The following is a 16,275-nucleotide window of genomic DNA, read 5'->3' on the forward strand; positions in this document are numbered from 1 at the left end:
GTAGTAGAGGAAGATCCGAACAGAATCTTATACTCTTTAACAAAATGTTGATCATCATATTATACTGAAACACTTAGTAAGCTAGACAATTAGATTATTGCAGACATCTGGTTGATTGGAAGAAGTGATTAAAAGGTTTTTGGTGAAAATAAAGCATAGAAGGTGACAAGGTGTAGCATTTGGTAGGATGAGGATCAAATATTCCTGATCTCAAATTAAAAAGATAATTATCATAACTGAACACGAGAATACAAATTTCATGTTAAATATTTTATATTTATACTCTTGTTGCTGAAAATTTTTGACTTCTATCTTGTGGAATAGGTCTGAAGTTATCCTTTTACTATGCAGATTGCTGGGGATTCTGGCCCGGATTTACTTGGAAGCAGCTTAATAACTATGACACTTTTTATGATAAATACATGAAATGATATGTTTCTCTAGATCATGCTGGACACAGCTCTACAGTTCCACTTACACAACTAAGAAGAGGTTCCCCTCACTCATTCGATAAAGGAAGTTTTCATTTGCTGGTACTGGAGAGCAGGGAGCTAATTAAGGCATTTGACAACCTTCCGGTGATGAAGTATATGCCACTGAACGAGGAAATAATGAGGAACTCCAGAACCAATGCAAGCCTATTTCAGGCAGTTTGGAGGTTGGCTAACATTCCTCATTTCATTTGAGTAGCAATAGCTGCGCATATAGGCCAGCAGAAAATAATATAAAGTTGCCATGAAATACAGATTCTGATGAGAAAAATTAAGTGCAAAATCTTACGTGGAAGCCTGGTTCGTCTGAATCAAACTGAAAGCTTTTGTAAAAATATGGACTCATTGGATATGAAAGATGGATAATATTCTCTGCGGGTGCTCTGGTAAGACTGATATTTCTATAAATTAACTAGTACAGCTTCAACTGCACTGATAAAGAAGAGAATGGCCAGGTATTAGAATTGCCATGGATGTTTGAATTTACAAAAATATTATCCAATTCTCCTTGTGTCAAATACTCAAATTCTTGATTTCTCTTATATCAAATTGCCATAAATATAGTTTCATTGGTTATATAATTTATATTTCTGAGACTTACATGTACAGATGTACTAGTGAACTGGAAATAATTTTGTAGAATTATTTTTTTCCCCTGAGGAACAGCATGGTTGATATAATTCTGTACTGATAATATGGAATATTCCTGGGCTGGCTTCAAGCCTTTCCAAATAGGTTTGTCAACTACTAGCATGCTTAATGGCCTAATATACTTAGCTGTTGAACACTTAAGTAAAACACAAACTTAATAATGTCTTAATGATCTCATGATTTTTTGTATTAAATAGAAGTTTATTCAATTCAACATTACATTTTTAAAGCTGAAAGCTACTTTATACTTGTTCTGTGGTAGACTATAAGATGCGGCTTCACCAGTAATCTTAAAACCAGTGTATCCTAATTCCAATATTACCAGATTGGTCATCGAAACATTAAAAAACAAAAGCCCCGATTGCTGATGGCTTGATACATGCCTTATTAATTCAAGTTTCAACTCCACTTAAATCAAAGGTATTTGGTGTATGATAACTACCGACCTAGGCAACCTAGCTAGTTAAAACAATCTCAGGTCTTACCTGTTCTGTTCACCAGCTTCCCTTCTTAATATTTTAGTTCTGGTTATTTTAGAATTTAGCTGTCAACAGCTTATAGATTCGGGTACAGAATCCATGTCCATGATTGCCTCTAGTCTGCATAGACAACATTATGTTGTACTCTGAATTATACACTAGTATGAGTTATTCAGGCATCTTTATTCTACCGTCGATACTCTTATGGCGCCAACTGTGGCATTGCTATGGGCCATTTTGGATGAGTCTGCATTGACTTGTAATCTTTATCCATACATGACATATGTACAACCATTAGGATTATACTCTTCTTTACTACAGATTAAGATTAGCCCTTTTAAATTTTGTAAAGTATCAATCATCTGTGTTTGCATTGAGTTTCGAGAGCTTCTGCATCTGAGCTATACATACCTTGAGTTAATACCATTACAAAATGCTGGCCTAATAACTGAGTTCTTCTTAACCCGGAAAAATTTGATCGTAAAGTGAAGACTTTTCCGACATCTTATTAAGTTACACCTAAACTCCGCTACAGTTGATATGGACTACTTAACACATAAACTGTACCAAGTTTTACTTTAGCATGACAATGCAGTCACTCTCAGGAGAAAGAGAGATAACATTAATAGCGAAGGTCCCTTAAGTCCTGTGAAGGATGATTCTGCATCTGTGCGGCACATTTCATGATTTATAGCCAATAAGAGAAACAGAAAGGAGACAGAGTGGGAGTCTCATTCACTCTTTGTAGGCCTCATCTATGTATTAACTTCTGAAAAGCAACGACTTAAAATAGGAGCATCTAAAGGGCTCCTCCATTACATTAACCTATAGAAATGCAGAATGATTTTTCTTATCTAAGGGTAACCGCGATTCATAACTCTGTACTCACAGTATGGAATCTTCCTGGCCAGGCTTCTATAAGCTCAGTAGTTAAGAGCAAACTAACATTCCAATTAGCTTTGTCAACTGGCATGCTTAATGGCTCAACATACGTAGTCGTTGAACACTTGGTCAAAATGAAACTAAAACTTAACAATGGCTTAATGATATCATGATTTTTTCTGAATAGAAAGGAAGTTTATTTAATCCAAGAATGCATTTTAAACCTGTTAGCTCCTGCTCCATTATTGTAACCACGAGATGCTAGTTCTCTTCCAAACTGCCACGTCTAAGTGGCGGTAGACTATAAAATGTGGTTTCTCCAGTAACCTTAAAACCAGTGTATCCAATTATAACCAGATTAGTCATAACAACATAAATAATATAAGTCTCCAGATGCATGCCTTGTTTCAAGTTTCAAGTCTACTTGTTGAATTAAATATGATGGTGTTTGGTGCATGATTGATACTACCCAGGTCTGACCTGTTCTGTTCACCAACTTCCCCTCTAATAATCTGCTATTTGTCTGAATATTTGATCGAACTAATTATATATATCATTGATTCATTGTGGTTTAAGTATCAACTGCTTCTTATCTGTCAGGACACATGTTAAAATTCTGAAAAAATATCTTGATACTGCATTTACAACTGATGATATTGAGTACATTGTTTTATTGTGGTAGTAGTTCTGGTTATTTCAGAATTTAGACGTCAACAGCTCATAGATTCGGGTACAGAATCCATGTCGATGATTACCTATAGAATATCGATAACATTAACATTATGTTGTACTCTGAATTATACACTAGTATGAGTTCTTCAGGCTTCTGTTGTACTTGGGAGTTGGGACCTGCACCTAGCTAACTAACATGCTTTTATTACACACGCATACATGATACATGTGATGTGATGATTAAGAAGAGAGTACTTTGTTAGTTGCGACAGCCTTGCCAATACTCTTTATCTGCGCATAACAAACATTAGTATTGAACTCGCAAGTATTACCAACTGTTTCTACTAAAGTAATAACCAGACTAAGATGCTACTGATACATATAGTAAACTGGTTCACTCCAACTTCATGTAGACTGAGCCCAGCTGATCTCCTTCAACATCAGCCTCTCTGAATTTTGTAAAAATATCAGTGAACTCTGGTTGCAGAAAGCATCGAGAGCTTCTGCATCTAAGACACACACACACACACACACCTTGAGGTACCATATAAGAAATGCTATTCTTGTAAACTGAGTTCAGCTTAACCCGACAAAATTTGATCGTAATTAAGTCACACCTAAACTCTGGTACAGTTGATATGGACAACTCAATTCATAACCGTACCAAGTTCTACTATATCATGATAATGCAGTCACTCTCAGGAGAATGGCAGATAACATTAATCGCGAAGGTTCATTCTTGCACAAGTCCGGTGAAAAATGATTCTGCATCTGTGCAGCACATTTCATGATTTATAGCCAATAACAAAAACAGAGAGGAGACAGAGCAGGAGTCTCATTCACTCTTTGTAGGACACATATTTGTATTAACTTCTGCAATGCGACGACTTACTATAGGAGCCTTGCGACAATTATTTTCAGAAACGCATTGATGGTTCAATAATTGATGTTCTGATAATCTCTTACAGTAATACACAACTATATCAGCAACAACATTACTGGTTATACACCACAAAACTATTTGCGACATGTCTGCAAAATAATGCAACTTGTCATAGTATAAATCCATTTTCATACATATTACCCATCTTTCTGCAGTTCTTGTGACTAACATAATAAGAGTGATTCGTACATTATAATGCAATCAATTTCCAACAAGCCAACAAAGCCAGACTACATACTCTGTAGGATTTCTTATAGTGAGTTGGAGACTCAGACAAGCATGTGTTAATGAGTTGGCAATCATGAATTACCAATCATTTTTTTATTTCTATACATAATTCTTTTAATTTTTATGTGCATGCAGACAAAGGTAAAATTCGAGGAGTCATTGATAGCCTAGTGGCAAAACTCATCCCCTTTCGCCCTTGTCATAGTTTTAAATTTCTTACTCCCTCCCCTTATACTTCAAAAATCATATAAACCGCCAAAACAGTCACGGTTTATAAAATTGAGTTTGTAAGAGTTCCTAGTTGAAATTAAGTCGTCATGTACAGAGGTTTATAAATCGCCATCAAATTCACATTCGAGATCTTCAAAACTCCAAACCTCGTCCTCATCTTCATCTTCGTTTGGATTTTTCCATCGTTCTTCATCAATTTCTCCTTCCATCAGCAGTACCTCCAGAACCTGTTAATTTTACGACAGAGCAATACTATTCATAGACTAATATTCACAATAATTAATTAAATCTCTAATAGAATGCAAGTATGTGGTAGGTGGTATGTAACATAAGTGGTTAAACAAAAATAGTGAGATAATCAGTAAGGCTTAACTAAGGACAAAAATAATCATATCCTAGTTTCTGTTCTCTAGGGTGAAAAAGATAGGTTAATATTATACCGACAAACAATTAGGATACGTTAATGATATTGCTTTACTAATACAACTGTGTAATCACAATTAGTCAGGTCAATAATGAACTTTTGTCAGTGCTCGAGCATGATATTGTGGTCCTAATTAGGCATCTTAATATAATGTAACTTATAAGTGTATAAGATCATGTTGGGGTCTTCGTATGACACCTCAATGTTTAAATGGAAATGGAGGGGTCTCGGGTTTGAGCCATGCCACCATGACAGTTTAAAATTTTAGATGGACTGGTTGATACAATGCGGAAGAAAAAAATAATAGCAGTATGGTACCTCACTCATGGTAGGGCGCCAAGTGGAAGATTTGCGTATGCATAGAGATGCTGCAAATGCTAGCCTGTTGAGCTGGTTGATATTATACTCCCCTTCAAGTCTTGGATCCACCAACTTTTGATTATCCCCTTGGTTCAATATAGGTTTTGCCTGTAAAATTACAAATAACATTAGAAATATAGCATATTTAAAAGCAAGCAGCAGGCAGCTATCATACATACAAGAAATGACAATTTTTTTTTTGTGGGGTTTGGATATCTCTATATATTCAATCATTTGATACTTCTTACTTAGCGGGCTAAACATTGGAAATGAAAATCACATGGTGCCTAATCTGCGGCTCCTACTTCAATTATGTGAGTTTAAAGTTAAAGAGAGGCCTTTTAGAAGGTGTCTAGTAAAGTTAATTAAAACCGTAAGGTGTCAGAGTAAGGTTTCAACAAGATCTTATGCTATTCAACAGTTTGTTTCAAAGTAAAACCATTTACCCAGCTATGTAAACTTTGATGAGAGCCATCCACCGGTTTCTTGCCTGAGATAATCTCAAGTAAAAGGACACCGAAAGCAAATACATCAGTCTTCTCATCTACAACCCCGTGCATGAAATATTCTGGTGCTAAATGCCTGAAGTATACAACAAAACCGGTTTAAGTCATATAACATTTTAACAAGGTCAACTGATTTCTTGCTTATGACAAGAGTTGAAAAACTATATACCCGAAGGTCCCTTCAATGGGAACTATAGAATGGTGAGTCCATTGTGATGGAAGCCATTTTGCCAATCCAAAATCAGATATCTGTGAAATACAAAGTGCCAAAACTATCATTCTCAAATCCCAAATAATAATCTCATATATGTTAAGTAGACCCTATGAAAAGAAATGAGTCTTGTTTCGTTTTTCTTGTTGTAATGTTCAATGCATTATACTTAAAGTACTCAGGGAAGAGAACTGAAAATCAGACTTTAGACCTCATCTAGCACTTGGAGCAGTTTCGACACTGCTGGGCCACTCCTGATTCTCGAGACATAAAATTTAATACTCAGTAAACAAGGTACCTGTGGTTTGAAGTCTGCAGTAACCAAAACATTGGAAGTCTTTATGTCTCTATGGATTATTCTTCTGGGACATACTTTGTGCAAGTAATGAAGGCCTAGGGCAGTTTCAACTCCGATTTTGTACCTTGATTTCCAGTCCATTATCGGTGAATTCTCATCTATGAATAGTAAAACACAAAATCAGAATCTCAACAAAGACCTGAGAGAACAAAGAGTTTATGAGTAAAGAAAGTACAAGAAGAACACATACCATGTAGAAGAGAAGCAACAGAACCTCTCGAGGAAAACTGGAAAACAAGATAAAGTCCATTATCAATACAACAGCCTAAAAGTGATAACACATTTGGATGATTAACATGGCCAAGTGTTCCAATCTCTGTCAAGAACTCCTTTTCTTTCCTCTCATCATTTGATACTTTTGTTAGCCTCTTTACAGCTATTTCTTGCCCATTGTCTAATACTCCTCTGTAAACTTCTGCATAGCCTCCTTTTCCAACTAGATTATCTGAAAATCACATTTCACACAAACAACATATTTAACATATATAAGCAAGAACAATAGCATAGCTAAAATCAGAAAAGAGAGGAAGTAGTAGGACCTAAGGTGAAGCCATTGGTTGCGCGAAAGACTTCTTGAAAACTGAAGTTCTTCCAAGTTCGTCTCTGGAAATTACCATCATTGTATTCCTCGTGATCACTGGAAAAATCAAAGCTTTTAGGCTTAATGGAGAAGAGTTTCCTAAAGCTCGCGGTTCGGCTATATCTTCTTGATTTTGGACTACCATTGCTGCAAAAACCTCCATTGTTTTCTTCTTGATCATTACAGATACTTACTTTTGGCATTCCTTCTTCTTCACTATCATCAAAGCTCTGTTGCTTGATAGAAAAAAGCCTCTTGAAGCTTCCCGTGCGAATGTACCTCATAACTATATCTCGCAACTAAGTGCAGAGAGGATTTGATGAAGTACACAAAATGCAACACCCGGGTATCACTACTAACCTTCTCTCTGTGGTAGGTTTGAAATGTCTATATAGAGGTGGCAAAATAATTGCGAGTATTTATTATTTGTTGAAATGGCTATACATTAATATATGCAAGAGCTGATTTAGTAAGGGGCACAAGGGACACGTGTCTCCCCTAAAATTAAAATTTATATTTTTTCATTATTAAAATTTCTGAAAATATATGAAAGTGCCCCCATAAAATTCAAAATCACAAGAGTATTTTTTTCAAAATTTGTTTAGTATCTCCTTAAAAACATATTTTTGGATCCGCCCTAAATACACGTAGAGTTTTCGTAAAATACGTGTACAGTTTTCATGGGGTGGGGTTCATAATTAAATATTACGAGTGGAGTGGTTTAGGGGTCGTCTATTCTAAATAAGGAGTATTCACGAAAACACCTCTCTGCTCATTGAACCACAAGTAGAGCTAAGAACTGCTTACATCTTTTTCTAAGTTTCGAATAATAGGTATATGGAAAAATCAAACAGATGAAGCGAGGTTGAGTAGTTTTGTTGGATCAGTTGGGATTATAAAACAAGAAGAAGTGGCTCAGTGTTTGTTATACCTGACCTGTTTAAAGGCCATAGCTACTTCAATAGGAGTGTATACTTTTCCACTTTGAGTCGAGTAAACGAGATAAAATGAAAAGAAAATAAAGAAAATAACAAGGGTGGCATGTTTCTGCACAATGGAAAAGTAGGGAATATTCCACAGTGAGTTTGTTCCATCTTCACACCACAAAATCATGCCTTCAAACATGCAGAGTACATTCTCTTCACAAGTACTACAATCTATGCATAGCACCAGTAATTTGACTAGTCGGAGAACCTGACCTTTTTTTACGTCGTTTGTCAAAATAAAAATGAATTTTATATTAAAGTGTTCATTATTTTTGTAAAAAATTATCAAGTTATTATCCCATTTTCACGGAAAATTATTTTGGCCACAAAAATCAGTATATATATGACTCTGTTAAATTTTAAAAAAAATTAACTAAAAATCAATAAAATCCTAACTAGCAAGTGATGTGCGGGTCACAAAAATTACAAAAAACAATTTTATGCTTCTCTGCTATTAATTCGGCAAATAAAACCATCATCAGTTCTTTAAATTGTAAGCCATTTTTTTGAGGATTTATCATAGTAACTAAACTTGGAGGTTTGGACCTTAGTTTTGACTGTTGGATCTTCTTAATCAAATAATCAGCATCGTTTACATCTAAATTCTAAAATAATATGACACTTTTAGGTTGGAATACTTAAATTTCTAGATTCGAATCCCGTGAATAACAAATATTTATATTATTTATATACTACTAAAATTCTCATGCTTCAATCCATTTATATTGTGATTTATAAGCATACTAATAAATTTAATAGTTCAAATCTCTACCGTCTATTTTATTCATAATTCAAGTTTCGAATCCCCGCAATAATAATTAAAATTTAGAATTTTAATACTATTCTTGAATTAAATAGTTTTTATTTACTCCTTTCATTAGTCATTACCAAGTCCAGCCATCAGAAACTTCCAAGGTTTTTGGCACAATGATTATGCAAAGTAATAATCTTGTTATTGTGCTGAGCTTACTTTATCAAATTCTATCTCTCCAACAATGGGAGCATGTTTTAATAGATATCTGCTGTACCTCGTGTATCAAGCTTTTGTGGCAAAACATGCATTCATTTCATCATATGTCACATTACCAAAATAATGCACACATTGTACAAAGCAACCCCCTAATTCATGCTTTCAACTTGTCGTAGCCCATCCCGTTTAGGAGTTGCTACTACCTTTTCATATTTCACCTCTGTTATTTGGACGTGTTAAAGTCTACGTGCCCGTTTGGGAAATTTAAAAATATGTAATTTATAATTTAAAATAAATAAGTGACTTACAAGTGTGATAAGTGGATAATTACTTAAGTTATATAAGTGTTTGAATAATTTTACTTAAAAGTTATAATTTTTTTTACTTAAATAAAAAAAAAATTGAATACAATTATCTTAATTTGTGAATTTAAAACTAGGAAAACAATTAAAACATATATTTCAAAATTAAAGTTAATAAAAGAACGAAAAATCAAAATAAGTTAAAAAATACGTTATTACTAACATTCAATTTAATTTATCAGCTTATAAGTAATAAATTCAACTTATAAATTAGGGTCCACAAACACTCATCAATAATTACTTACGAACTTATAAGCGAAAAACTACTTTTTGATGAGCAGCCAAACAGGTCCTAAGTGTCAATGTCAGAGTGCCGAATTTCTAACACTGGTATTTGTCAAATTTCTAATAGTGGAGTCAAAATTAATAATTCGAGTAACATAGTACTGGACTACATAGGGAAGATAATTTCTTAAAAACACTATTTTCGTTTTCATATTCTCTAAATAAATAATATTAAACTTATCGAGAATCCAAATATTGTCGAAGACAAGTATGCGTAATAATTTCAGAGTAAAAAAGATGGTTAATGTACTATTAAATAGTTTGCGGAGTTGAAAACTTTAAGGTGAAAAAAGATGGTCCCTTGCCAGTTTCATATCGTGGGAGGGGGAGGTCCTTAATAGTGCAAGATGATACAGGGTGAATGATGTTGACTCTTGAAGCTTAAAAGCTTGTATGTCTGAAAAGATGTAAAGATGAATAGTGTGATAGAAGTTGATTGCTAACCAAAATACTTGTGTTGGCATTCAATTTTATGTGCAAGTGTTGCCTAAATTTACTCTCAACCATACTCATCTTGTTTCCATAAATCTTTAACTTTTTCTTACACCCAACTGCAGAGAGAAGAAATAATGCCAAAATATCATCACTTGGAGATAACAAGCTTAAAATATCAACCCTCAGGTCTGCTTGTGCAGAAATATCAAATTCGATCATAAATTCAGAAAATATTGTTTTCGGAATAGAAATGTTATTTCTCAAGCAATTTGCACCATTTCAAGTGTAACGGTGTAGAGAAATATTAGTTCAAACTGCTCGGAAAATAACTTATTTGACATCCCAAACAGAACCCTTTGGAAAAAAAAGTTCGACAAGTTTAATGAGATATGGCTACTATAGCATAGGATACCATGACAGAAAGGGCCGGAGCATATACACATGATCGAACAATAAGCATCAAGGCCAATGATATGTCACATTGACATTAAACTGACCCTCCCTCTTCAGGTTTTGAGGCTACATAATGTTTAACAGAATTCTAGTTACAAATTACTCGATTCTTAAGCGCAAATGAAGTGCATAAACAGAAAGATTAGAAGCCTGCTGTAATTTGTGTGACATTAAGACTTGAGTATACCGCTTTCATAGAGAGGTGACCTTGAACACCCTCGGGCCATCACTCTGCCTCTAGAGCTGTCTGACTCGGTTTAAAATTCCGATAGCATAACCATTTGTACAAGTTTATAACCAACCGCTTATAACAACAATTTTATTATATACATAAATGCATTTAAAATATATATCTGAAAAGGACTCAGATAGTTGCTTATCAGAGTCATACAGTCACAAAGATTTTAATGCTATCAATTTGAATGTTGATAGCCAAAAAGTTTAATCGATTAAGTTATAAAAGAACTTATTACCAAAGAATCTCTTCTAGAACTGCTAATGAAAAAGCCTGAGACATAACCCCACAGGAGCTGCCGAAGGACGCCTGCTGGAAATAACATCAGTGAAGGTGTCCACGAGCTGACCTGCGAGAGATGGAGGATCTTCGATAAAAGTATCTACAAACACCTTTACCACCTTCACCTGCTCTGGTGTAGCTCGTAAGCTATACCACGTTAGAAACTTCTCTCTAAAGCTTTTTTCAATGTGTCCATCACACTCCAACCATCTGATCACCTTCACATAATACCCAAACTCTTTATCATCAGTTTCCCTACATTTGTCATTTCCTCTTTCCAAGCTCTTTTTCATAATAGAGTTGATATTCTGTTGGTTGTCATCCTTCCCGGACCCATTATCAAGATCCTTGCTAAGTATAGGTCTGATGCTTCTTGCCGTCCCCTCTTTAAAATTCTCCATTTTGCATGGAGTATTAGGTAAGCCAGTATCTGAACTCTGCCCCGATGGTGGAATCTCCATGTCACTTTGGATACGGGTATTTACCCCATTTCTAGGGCTTGTCACCTCAGTGTTTTGCCCTTCTGAGGAGTGCTTGTCCTCGAGATTCACAAAATTGGGCCGTGAATTAACTTTACCCAGCACTTGTTCCTCATTCAGCAAAGACACTGGTACTCCCTGAGGGCCTCTCTGATCTGAGGCAATATGGTCTATCCCCCCATTATAAGATGTGATTAAATTAACGTTATTTCCAGAAGTCTTGGAAAAGGGAACATTCTCATTTGTGCAGGATTTAACTTGATGATTACTTTCATCTTCCACTGACGAAGGATTAGAAAGGCTGCTGCAGTTTGTTGTTGGACTAATACTTCTTTCCACTTCTAAGCCCTTTGGATTCGTGATTCCATCACAACATGTTTGCATTTGAGCTTCAAATGTTCTCAACTTCTTGTTATCATCAAAGTAAACAACTTTGAAGAGATAAGTTGTGGCAGGAGATAAACCTGATAATGGAAACCTTGCATTTGGTTCAAATAGTGTACACGTTGGTTCGGCTTGATAGTCCACTTCATCCACTTTGCGATGCCACAAAGTATAACCAGACATCTTTCCTAGAGGTGGATCTCTGTAGTTTATAATCACAGTGAGTGAAGAGCTTCCGACATCTTCAAATCTGATACCTGGAGTCACCAGGCATGTTTATAGAAATGTTCAATACCATTAACAAAATTAAAGTATTCTGATGCATTGTCTAGAATTGACAGCATCATCTAAATAACAAGGTACATGACAAAAAAAATGAATAGAGCCTGGGAACGGGATAACCATCAAAGCAAATATATTTTACTTGCTACTGCAGATATTTTAAAAGACTTGCAATATATATAAAAAATTCCTTTTTTGGGGTAATTGGGATTATTAGAAACTACCTTGAACTGCCACATTGGATGACATTCTAAAGCCTGTGTCAGAAGGAATCAAGTCCAACAACTCAATAGCCGAGGAGCAGAGTCTTTGTACCTCTGGGCCTGAAGAGAGTCTATTGACAATACCCCTGGCCATTTTCACAGGTAAACCAGAAAAAGGACCTACATCTGTTTCAAGTTTCTTCATTGCCTCGTTCACAATCTCATAAACCTTCTGGTAGTGTTTGGTACCAGTAAGAAGCTTTTGACTTAAGAAAATGCGGTAACATAGAATATCAACCCGCCTAGTGTCTCTTGCTATTATCATTTGTTTTCTCAAACATCTGCAAATTATCAGAATTTAGTCTCAGGCTATCAGCCAGCTCATCAAATTAAAAATTCTCATATTATATTGAAAATAAGCACCAGACATGTACTCACAACAAAAGATGAGAAGCACTTTTTTTATTTCTTTTTACAATATGATAAGCTCCATATCCAACATTGCTTACTATCTAATTGAGACAATTTTTACAGAAAAAAACAAACTGTCAAGATGTTTGAACACATTAATATAATTTTTTTATGCAAATAAAATGAAAATCCTTCAGGCACTTGATCAAGTAAACAACAATATTCAATAATAGGAAAAAATCAAATATGTTAAATAACAAGAAAAAATGCAAATATATAACAGCTAAATTTCAAGTAAATTGCAAATTTGTTAAAGAACATATTCCTTTATAAGATTCAAATGTTTGACAACCATCATTGGCTAGCCAAATATTTAATATTTAACACTATTCGCACAAGGAAAGAAAATCAATACATCGAAAAGAGAATTAGGAACTTACCCGAGCAAATCATTCACTTTCCCACAAGATACACAACAAAAGCTTCCATTTAGTCCCGTGTCCTGCTCATCCTTAGAAATGCCAGATTTTTCATGCTTCAGAGCACATTCGAGATGGCATGACATCCCACACGACTTACCCAGAAAGGGATGCTCTGAGTTACACGTGAGCCACAAGCTTGGATCCTTATTGTCATCATACTGATGGCAGATACAGCACGAACATCTCCTGCAAAATGCATCTTCTCGAAATATTTGAGCTCGACAAGCTGAATTCTTGCAAGATACAGTTTCAACTAGATCATCATTAATAGAGATGATTGACAAGTTGTTTGTTGCGACTGGTATTCTATTTGGGTTGTCAGTTTTCCTCTGCCTTTTGGCACTTCGTTGACCAGCTGTAGCTGAAGGCTCTGATTCCGTATGTTTCAAAGAAGCTTGATCATGTGCTTTTTTTTCAGAGACAACTTTCAAAAGGTTTTCTATGATCTTCAATTTTGACAAACCACTATACTTCCTTTCTTTCCCAATCTCTGCAGAAAGGATCTCCAAAATTTCCTGACGACTCCACGAGTTTAGCAACTCTGGGGCACCATTTGTCCAATTCGACAGTTCATATACTAATTCCCTCTTTTCGGCTATGCTTAAGTTACTGCATTTGGATGGATCGTTCACAAATCCTGGAATTTTCAGGATTAAGCCACATGTTTTCATTATGCATCAATGACAAGTCTAGCATGTTATAGAAATAAGACTCTTAGCATTTACCATAAATCAAGATGCAATGACAAATTCAGCAAAAAAAATTAAGAACAAGAAGACATACTTACAGAATATTACACAGGCATTTATTTTTTTACTTTTGAAAGGATGGTTAGTTAGAGTGTCTATATACATTCTAATTTTGCTATTATAAAACTGAAAACTTTCATCCAACTTAAAATTGTTAAGGCTATGTTTGTATGCAACTAGGAAGCAAGGATACCTAAGCTGCTAACATATCCAAATGACGGATACTAGACTCCTCGCACCAGACATGGAAAACTTATCACTTAATTTACCTATTATTAGTTATCGAGATAAATTCCCATATCCTATCTCAAATGTGATAAGCATATTACCTATTCTCTCTCATATTCCAAAATAAAAAACACCGAAAGCCAATCAAAAATCCAAAATCCAAAGAAAATATTAATTTTAGTTTTGTTAACATGTTTTATCTTACATGACATCATATATATAAATACTCATATTATATATTATGTATTTCAATCCCATGTAAATGTATTTTATAATATAGCCCTTAGGGTAACTAAGGGATACAATATAATAGAAAGGTAGAATAAATAAGGAAGGTAATCTCATATAACAAACATGGTCAGAAGAATCAAACTTCGAGGTTCGAGCAGATAAATAGTAACTGCATTACAATTTAATAACCAAGAATAGCAGTAGAGTTTTTGTTTTGCTTAATGCTTCACCAGACAAATTTTGCTACATCATTCTATTATTTCCCAAACCTGCATCATTCTTTTCGTAAGAAAAGTAGTCATCTCAGAATGCAAGACAGCTTCACTTTCCAAACAACAACGGTTTTAAGAACCAGTTTTAAGATTGATTTTACTAGTAAAGTTTATACATGTAACTAGAAACCACAAATTTAATGTGTACAGGAAACCAGTAAAAGATGGATAAACAATTGACTTGAAATGATGAGGACGTCAAACAATATCAAACAGAGTCAAATGCAATGTAGATCAGTTTCATAAAAGTAGGTCAGCTGTTGTAAATCAACATAAATCTTCACCAATATTGGCTCACTTCTTAGCAAGGAGTGTAAAATTAATCATCGCATTAGGTGAGAGCTTCTTGAAAAGTCAACAATACTGTTCCTAACATATAAGTTTAAACACATAAACGAACCATTAATCATCAACTAATACATGCTTCATTATACACACAGCTAGAATCCTATAACATATAGAATAACATAGAAACTAATGACAGCTGCCATTTCCCAATAAGTCAATCAACACAATAGTCCATGACAAACTTTATAGGCAATGGGTATTATTCACCAGGCACCAAATAAACCCCATTGATGATTGCGATAAAAATTAAACAACAAACATAACATATCAGCTCAAAAACGATCAACAAATGTATCAGCTCAAAATCGATTAATACGAACCGATTAGATACATAACAATCAAGACATTGACAAAACAATAATACATACACAAGCTAAGACCATTAGTATCATATCACTACCCATACATACAATGATCCAAATCTTGAAAATCTTAAGTTAATACATAAATAGTCAACAGATCTATCAAAAAACTGCAACCCATCATCAAGAATCACTCACATAACACTAAAATCACATAAAAATCTTATCTTGAAACTACCATCAAAATCCTGAAACAAGGATATATCATAATAAACTAGCCAGAAATAAATAAAATCAAAAGGGTAAAAAAAAACTTACCCTCAATAGAAGCAGCATCCATTGATATTAATAGAAATAAATTAACCACTCCACCAGTCTTTCACTACATTACCAAAAGAAATCACAGTTATAAGCACATAATAAATCTGGGAAGAACACATAAAGATGGGCAAGAAAAGAATCAAATAATATATAAGTATTTAAATATGCTAACATGGGGTTATAAATCTTTTACTGTTAATCAAGATTCCATGAAAAAAGATTAAATTTTGCCTGTTAAGGGACCTGAAACAACACAAAGGGGCAGTCTGATGGTTCTTTATTTCTCTCTTTCTCGAGAGAGATAGAGAGATCGAGAGAGTGTAGAGAGAAAAGTTATGGGGAAGATAAATGTGAGTATATAATATGGTATAGACTATAGATACAAGATATATATGATGCTTGTGTATATTATTATGAGGGGCAAAAGAGGTTGCATGTCATCTTAAATTTGTTTGTTTTTGTACCCACTCATATTCATATACCATACATGGCAATTGGCACACACTCTCATACCTTTATTTATTGTTTTATTTATTGTTTTTCTTTATTATCCATTTAT

General features: G+C 34.5%; 2 protein-coding genes across 6 annotated transcripts; both read right to left on the minus strand.

The window, feature by feature from the left end:
- Positions 1–4,215: 4,215 nt before the first annotated feature.
- LOC141708765 (putative receptor-like serine/threonine-protein kinase At5g57670) lies at positions 4,216–7,446 on the minus strand. The gene is made up of 7 exons (XM_074512536.1): positions 6,976–7,446; positions 6,627–6,881; positions 6,377–6,534; positions 6,037–6,116; positions 5,808–5,943; positions 5,320–5,469; positions 4,216–4,804 (listed from the first exon to the last, which is right to left on the minus strand). Exons 1-7 carry the CDS (start codon positions 7,298–7,300, stop codon positions 4,676–4,678), a joined length of 1,233 nt encoding a protein of 410 aa, XP_074368637.1. The 5' UTR covers positions 7,301–7,446; the 3' UTR covers positions 4,216–4,675.
- A 3,055-nt stretch (positions 7,447–10,501) lies between these two features.
- On the minus strand, positions 10,502–16,123 carry LOC141708766 (VIN3-like protein 2). Of its 5 annotated transcripts, none has more exons than XM_074512538.1 (5): positions 15,960–16,123; positions 15,714–15,777; positions 13,224–13,902; positions 12,394–12,713; positions 10,502–12,144 (listed from the first exon to the last, which is right to left on the minus strand). In XM_074512538.1, exons 2-5 carry the CDS (start codon positions 15,733–15,735, stop codon positions 11,003–11,005), a joined length of 2,163 nt encoding a protein of 720 aa, XP_074368639.1. In that variant the 5' UTR covers positions 15,736–15,777; positions 15,960–16,123; the 3' UTR covers positions 10,502–11,002. The 5 variants fall into 5 exon arrangements, with proteins under 5 accessions (XP_074368639.1, XP_074368642.1, XP_074368641.1 ...); XM_074512541.1 differs by having other exon boundaries at positions 15,948–16,123; XM_074512540.1 differs by having other exon boundaries at positions 15,910–16,123.
- Positions 16,124–16,275: the final 152 nt, after the last annotated feature.

The sequence above is a fragment of the Apium graveolens genome, chromosome 2 (assembly GCF_009905375.1).
Source record: "Apium graveolens cultivar Ventura chromosome 2, ASM990537v1, whole genome shotgun sequence".
In the NCBI taxonomy this organism is placed as follows: domain Eukaryota; kingdom Viridiplantae; phylum Streptophyta; class Magnoliopsida; order Apiales; family Apiaceae; genus Apium; species Apium graveolens.

Coding starts and splice junctions, on each gene's coding strand:
- LOC141708765 (XM_074512536.1), bottom strand. CDS start 7,300: ATGAGGTACATTCGCACGGGAAGCTTCAAGAGGCTTTTTTCTATCAAG. Junction 6,535..6,626: donor TGTTGCTTCTCTTCTACATG/GTATGTGTTCTT, acceptor TACTATTCATAG/ATGAGAATTCACCGATAATG. Junction 5,944..6,036: donor CCCATTGAAGGGACCTTCGG/GTATATAGTTTT, acceptor TGTATACTTCAG/GCATTTAGCACCAGAATATT.
- LOC141708766 (XM_074512537.1), bottom strand. CDS start 13,936: ATGAAAACATGTGGCTTAATCCTGAAAATTCCAGGATTTGTGAACGAT. Junction 12,714..13,223: donor AAAGTGAATGATTTGCTCGG/GTAAGTTCCTAA, acceptor GATAATTTGCAG/ATGTTTGAGAAAACAAATGA. Junction 12,145..12,393: donor ATCCAATGTGGCAGTTCAAG/GTAGTTTCTAAT, acceptor TGGTGACTCCAG/GTATCAGATTTGAAGATGTC.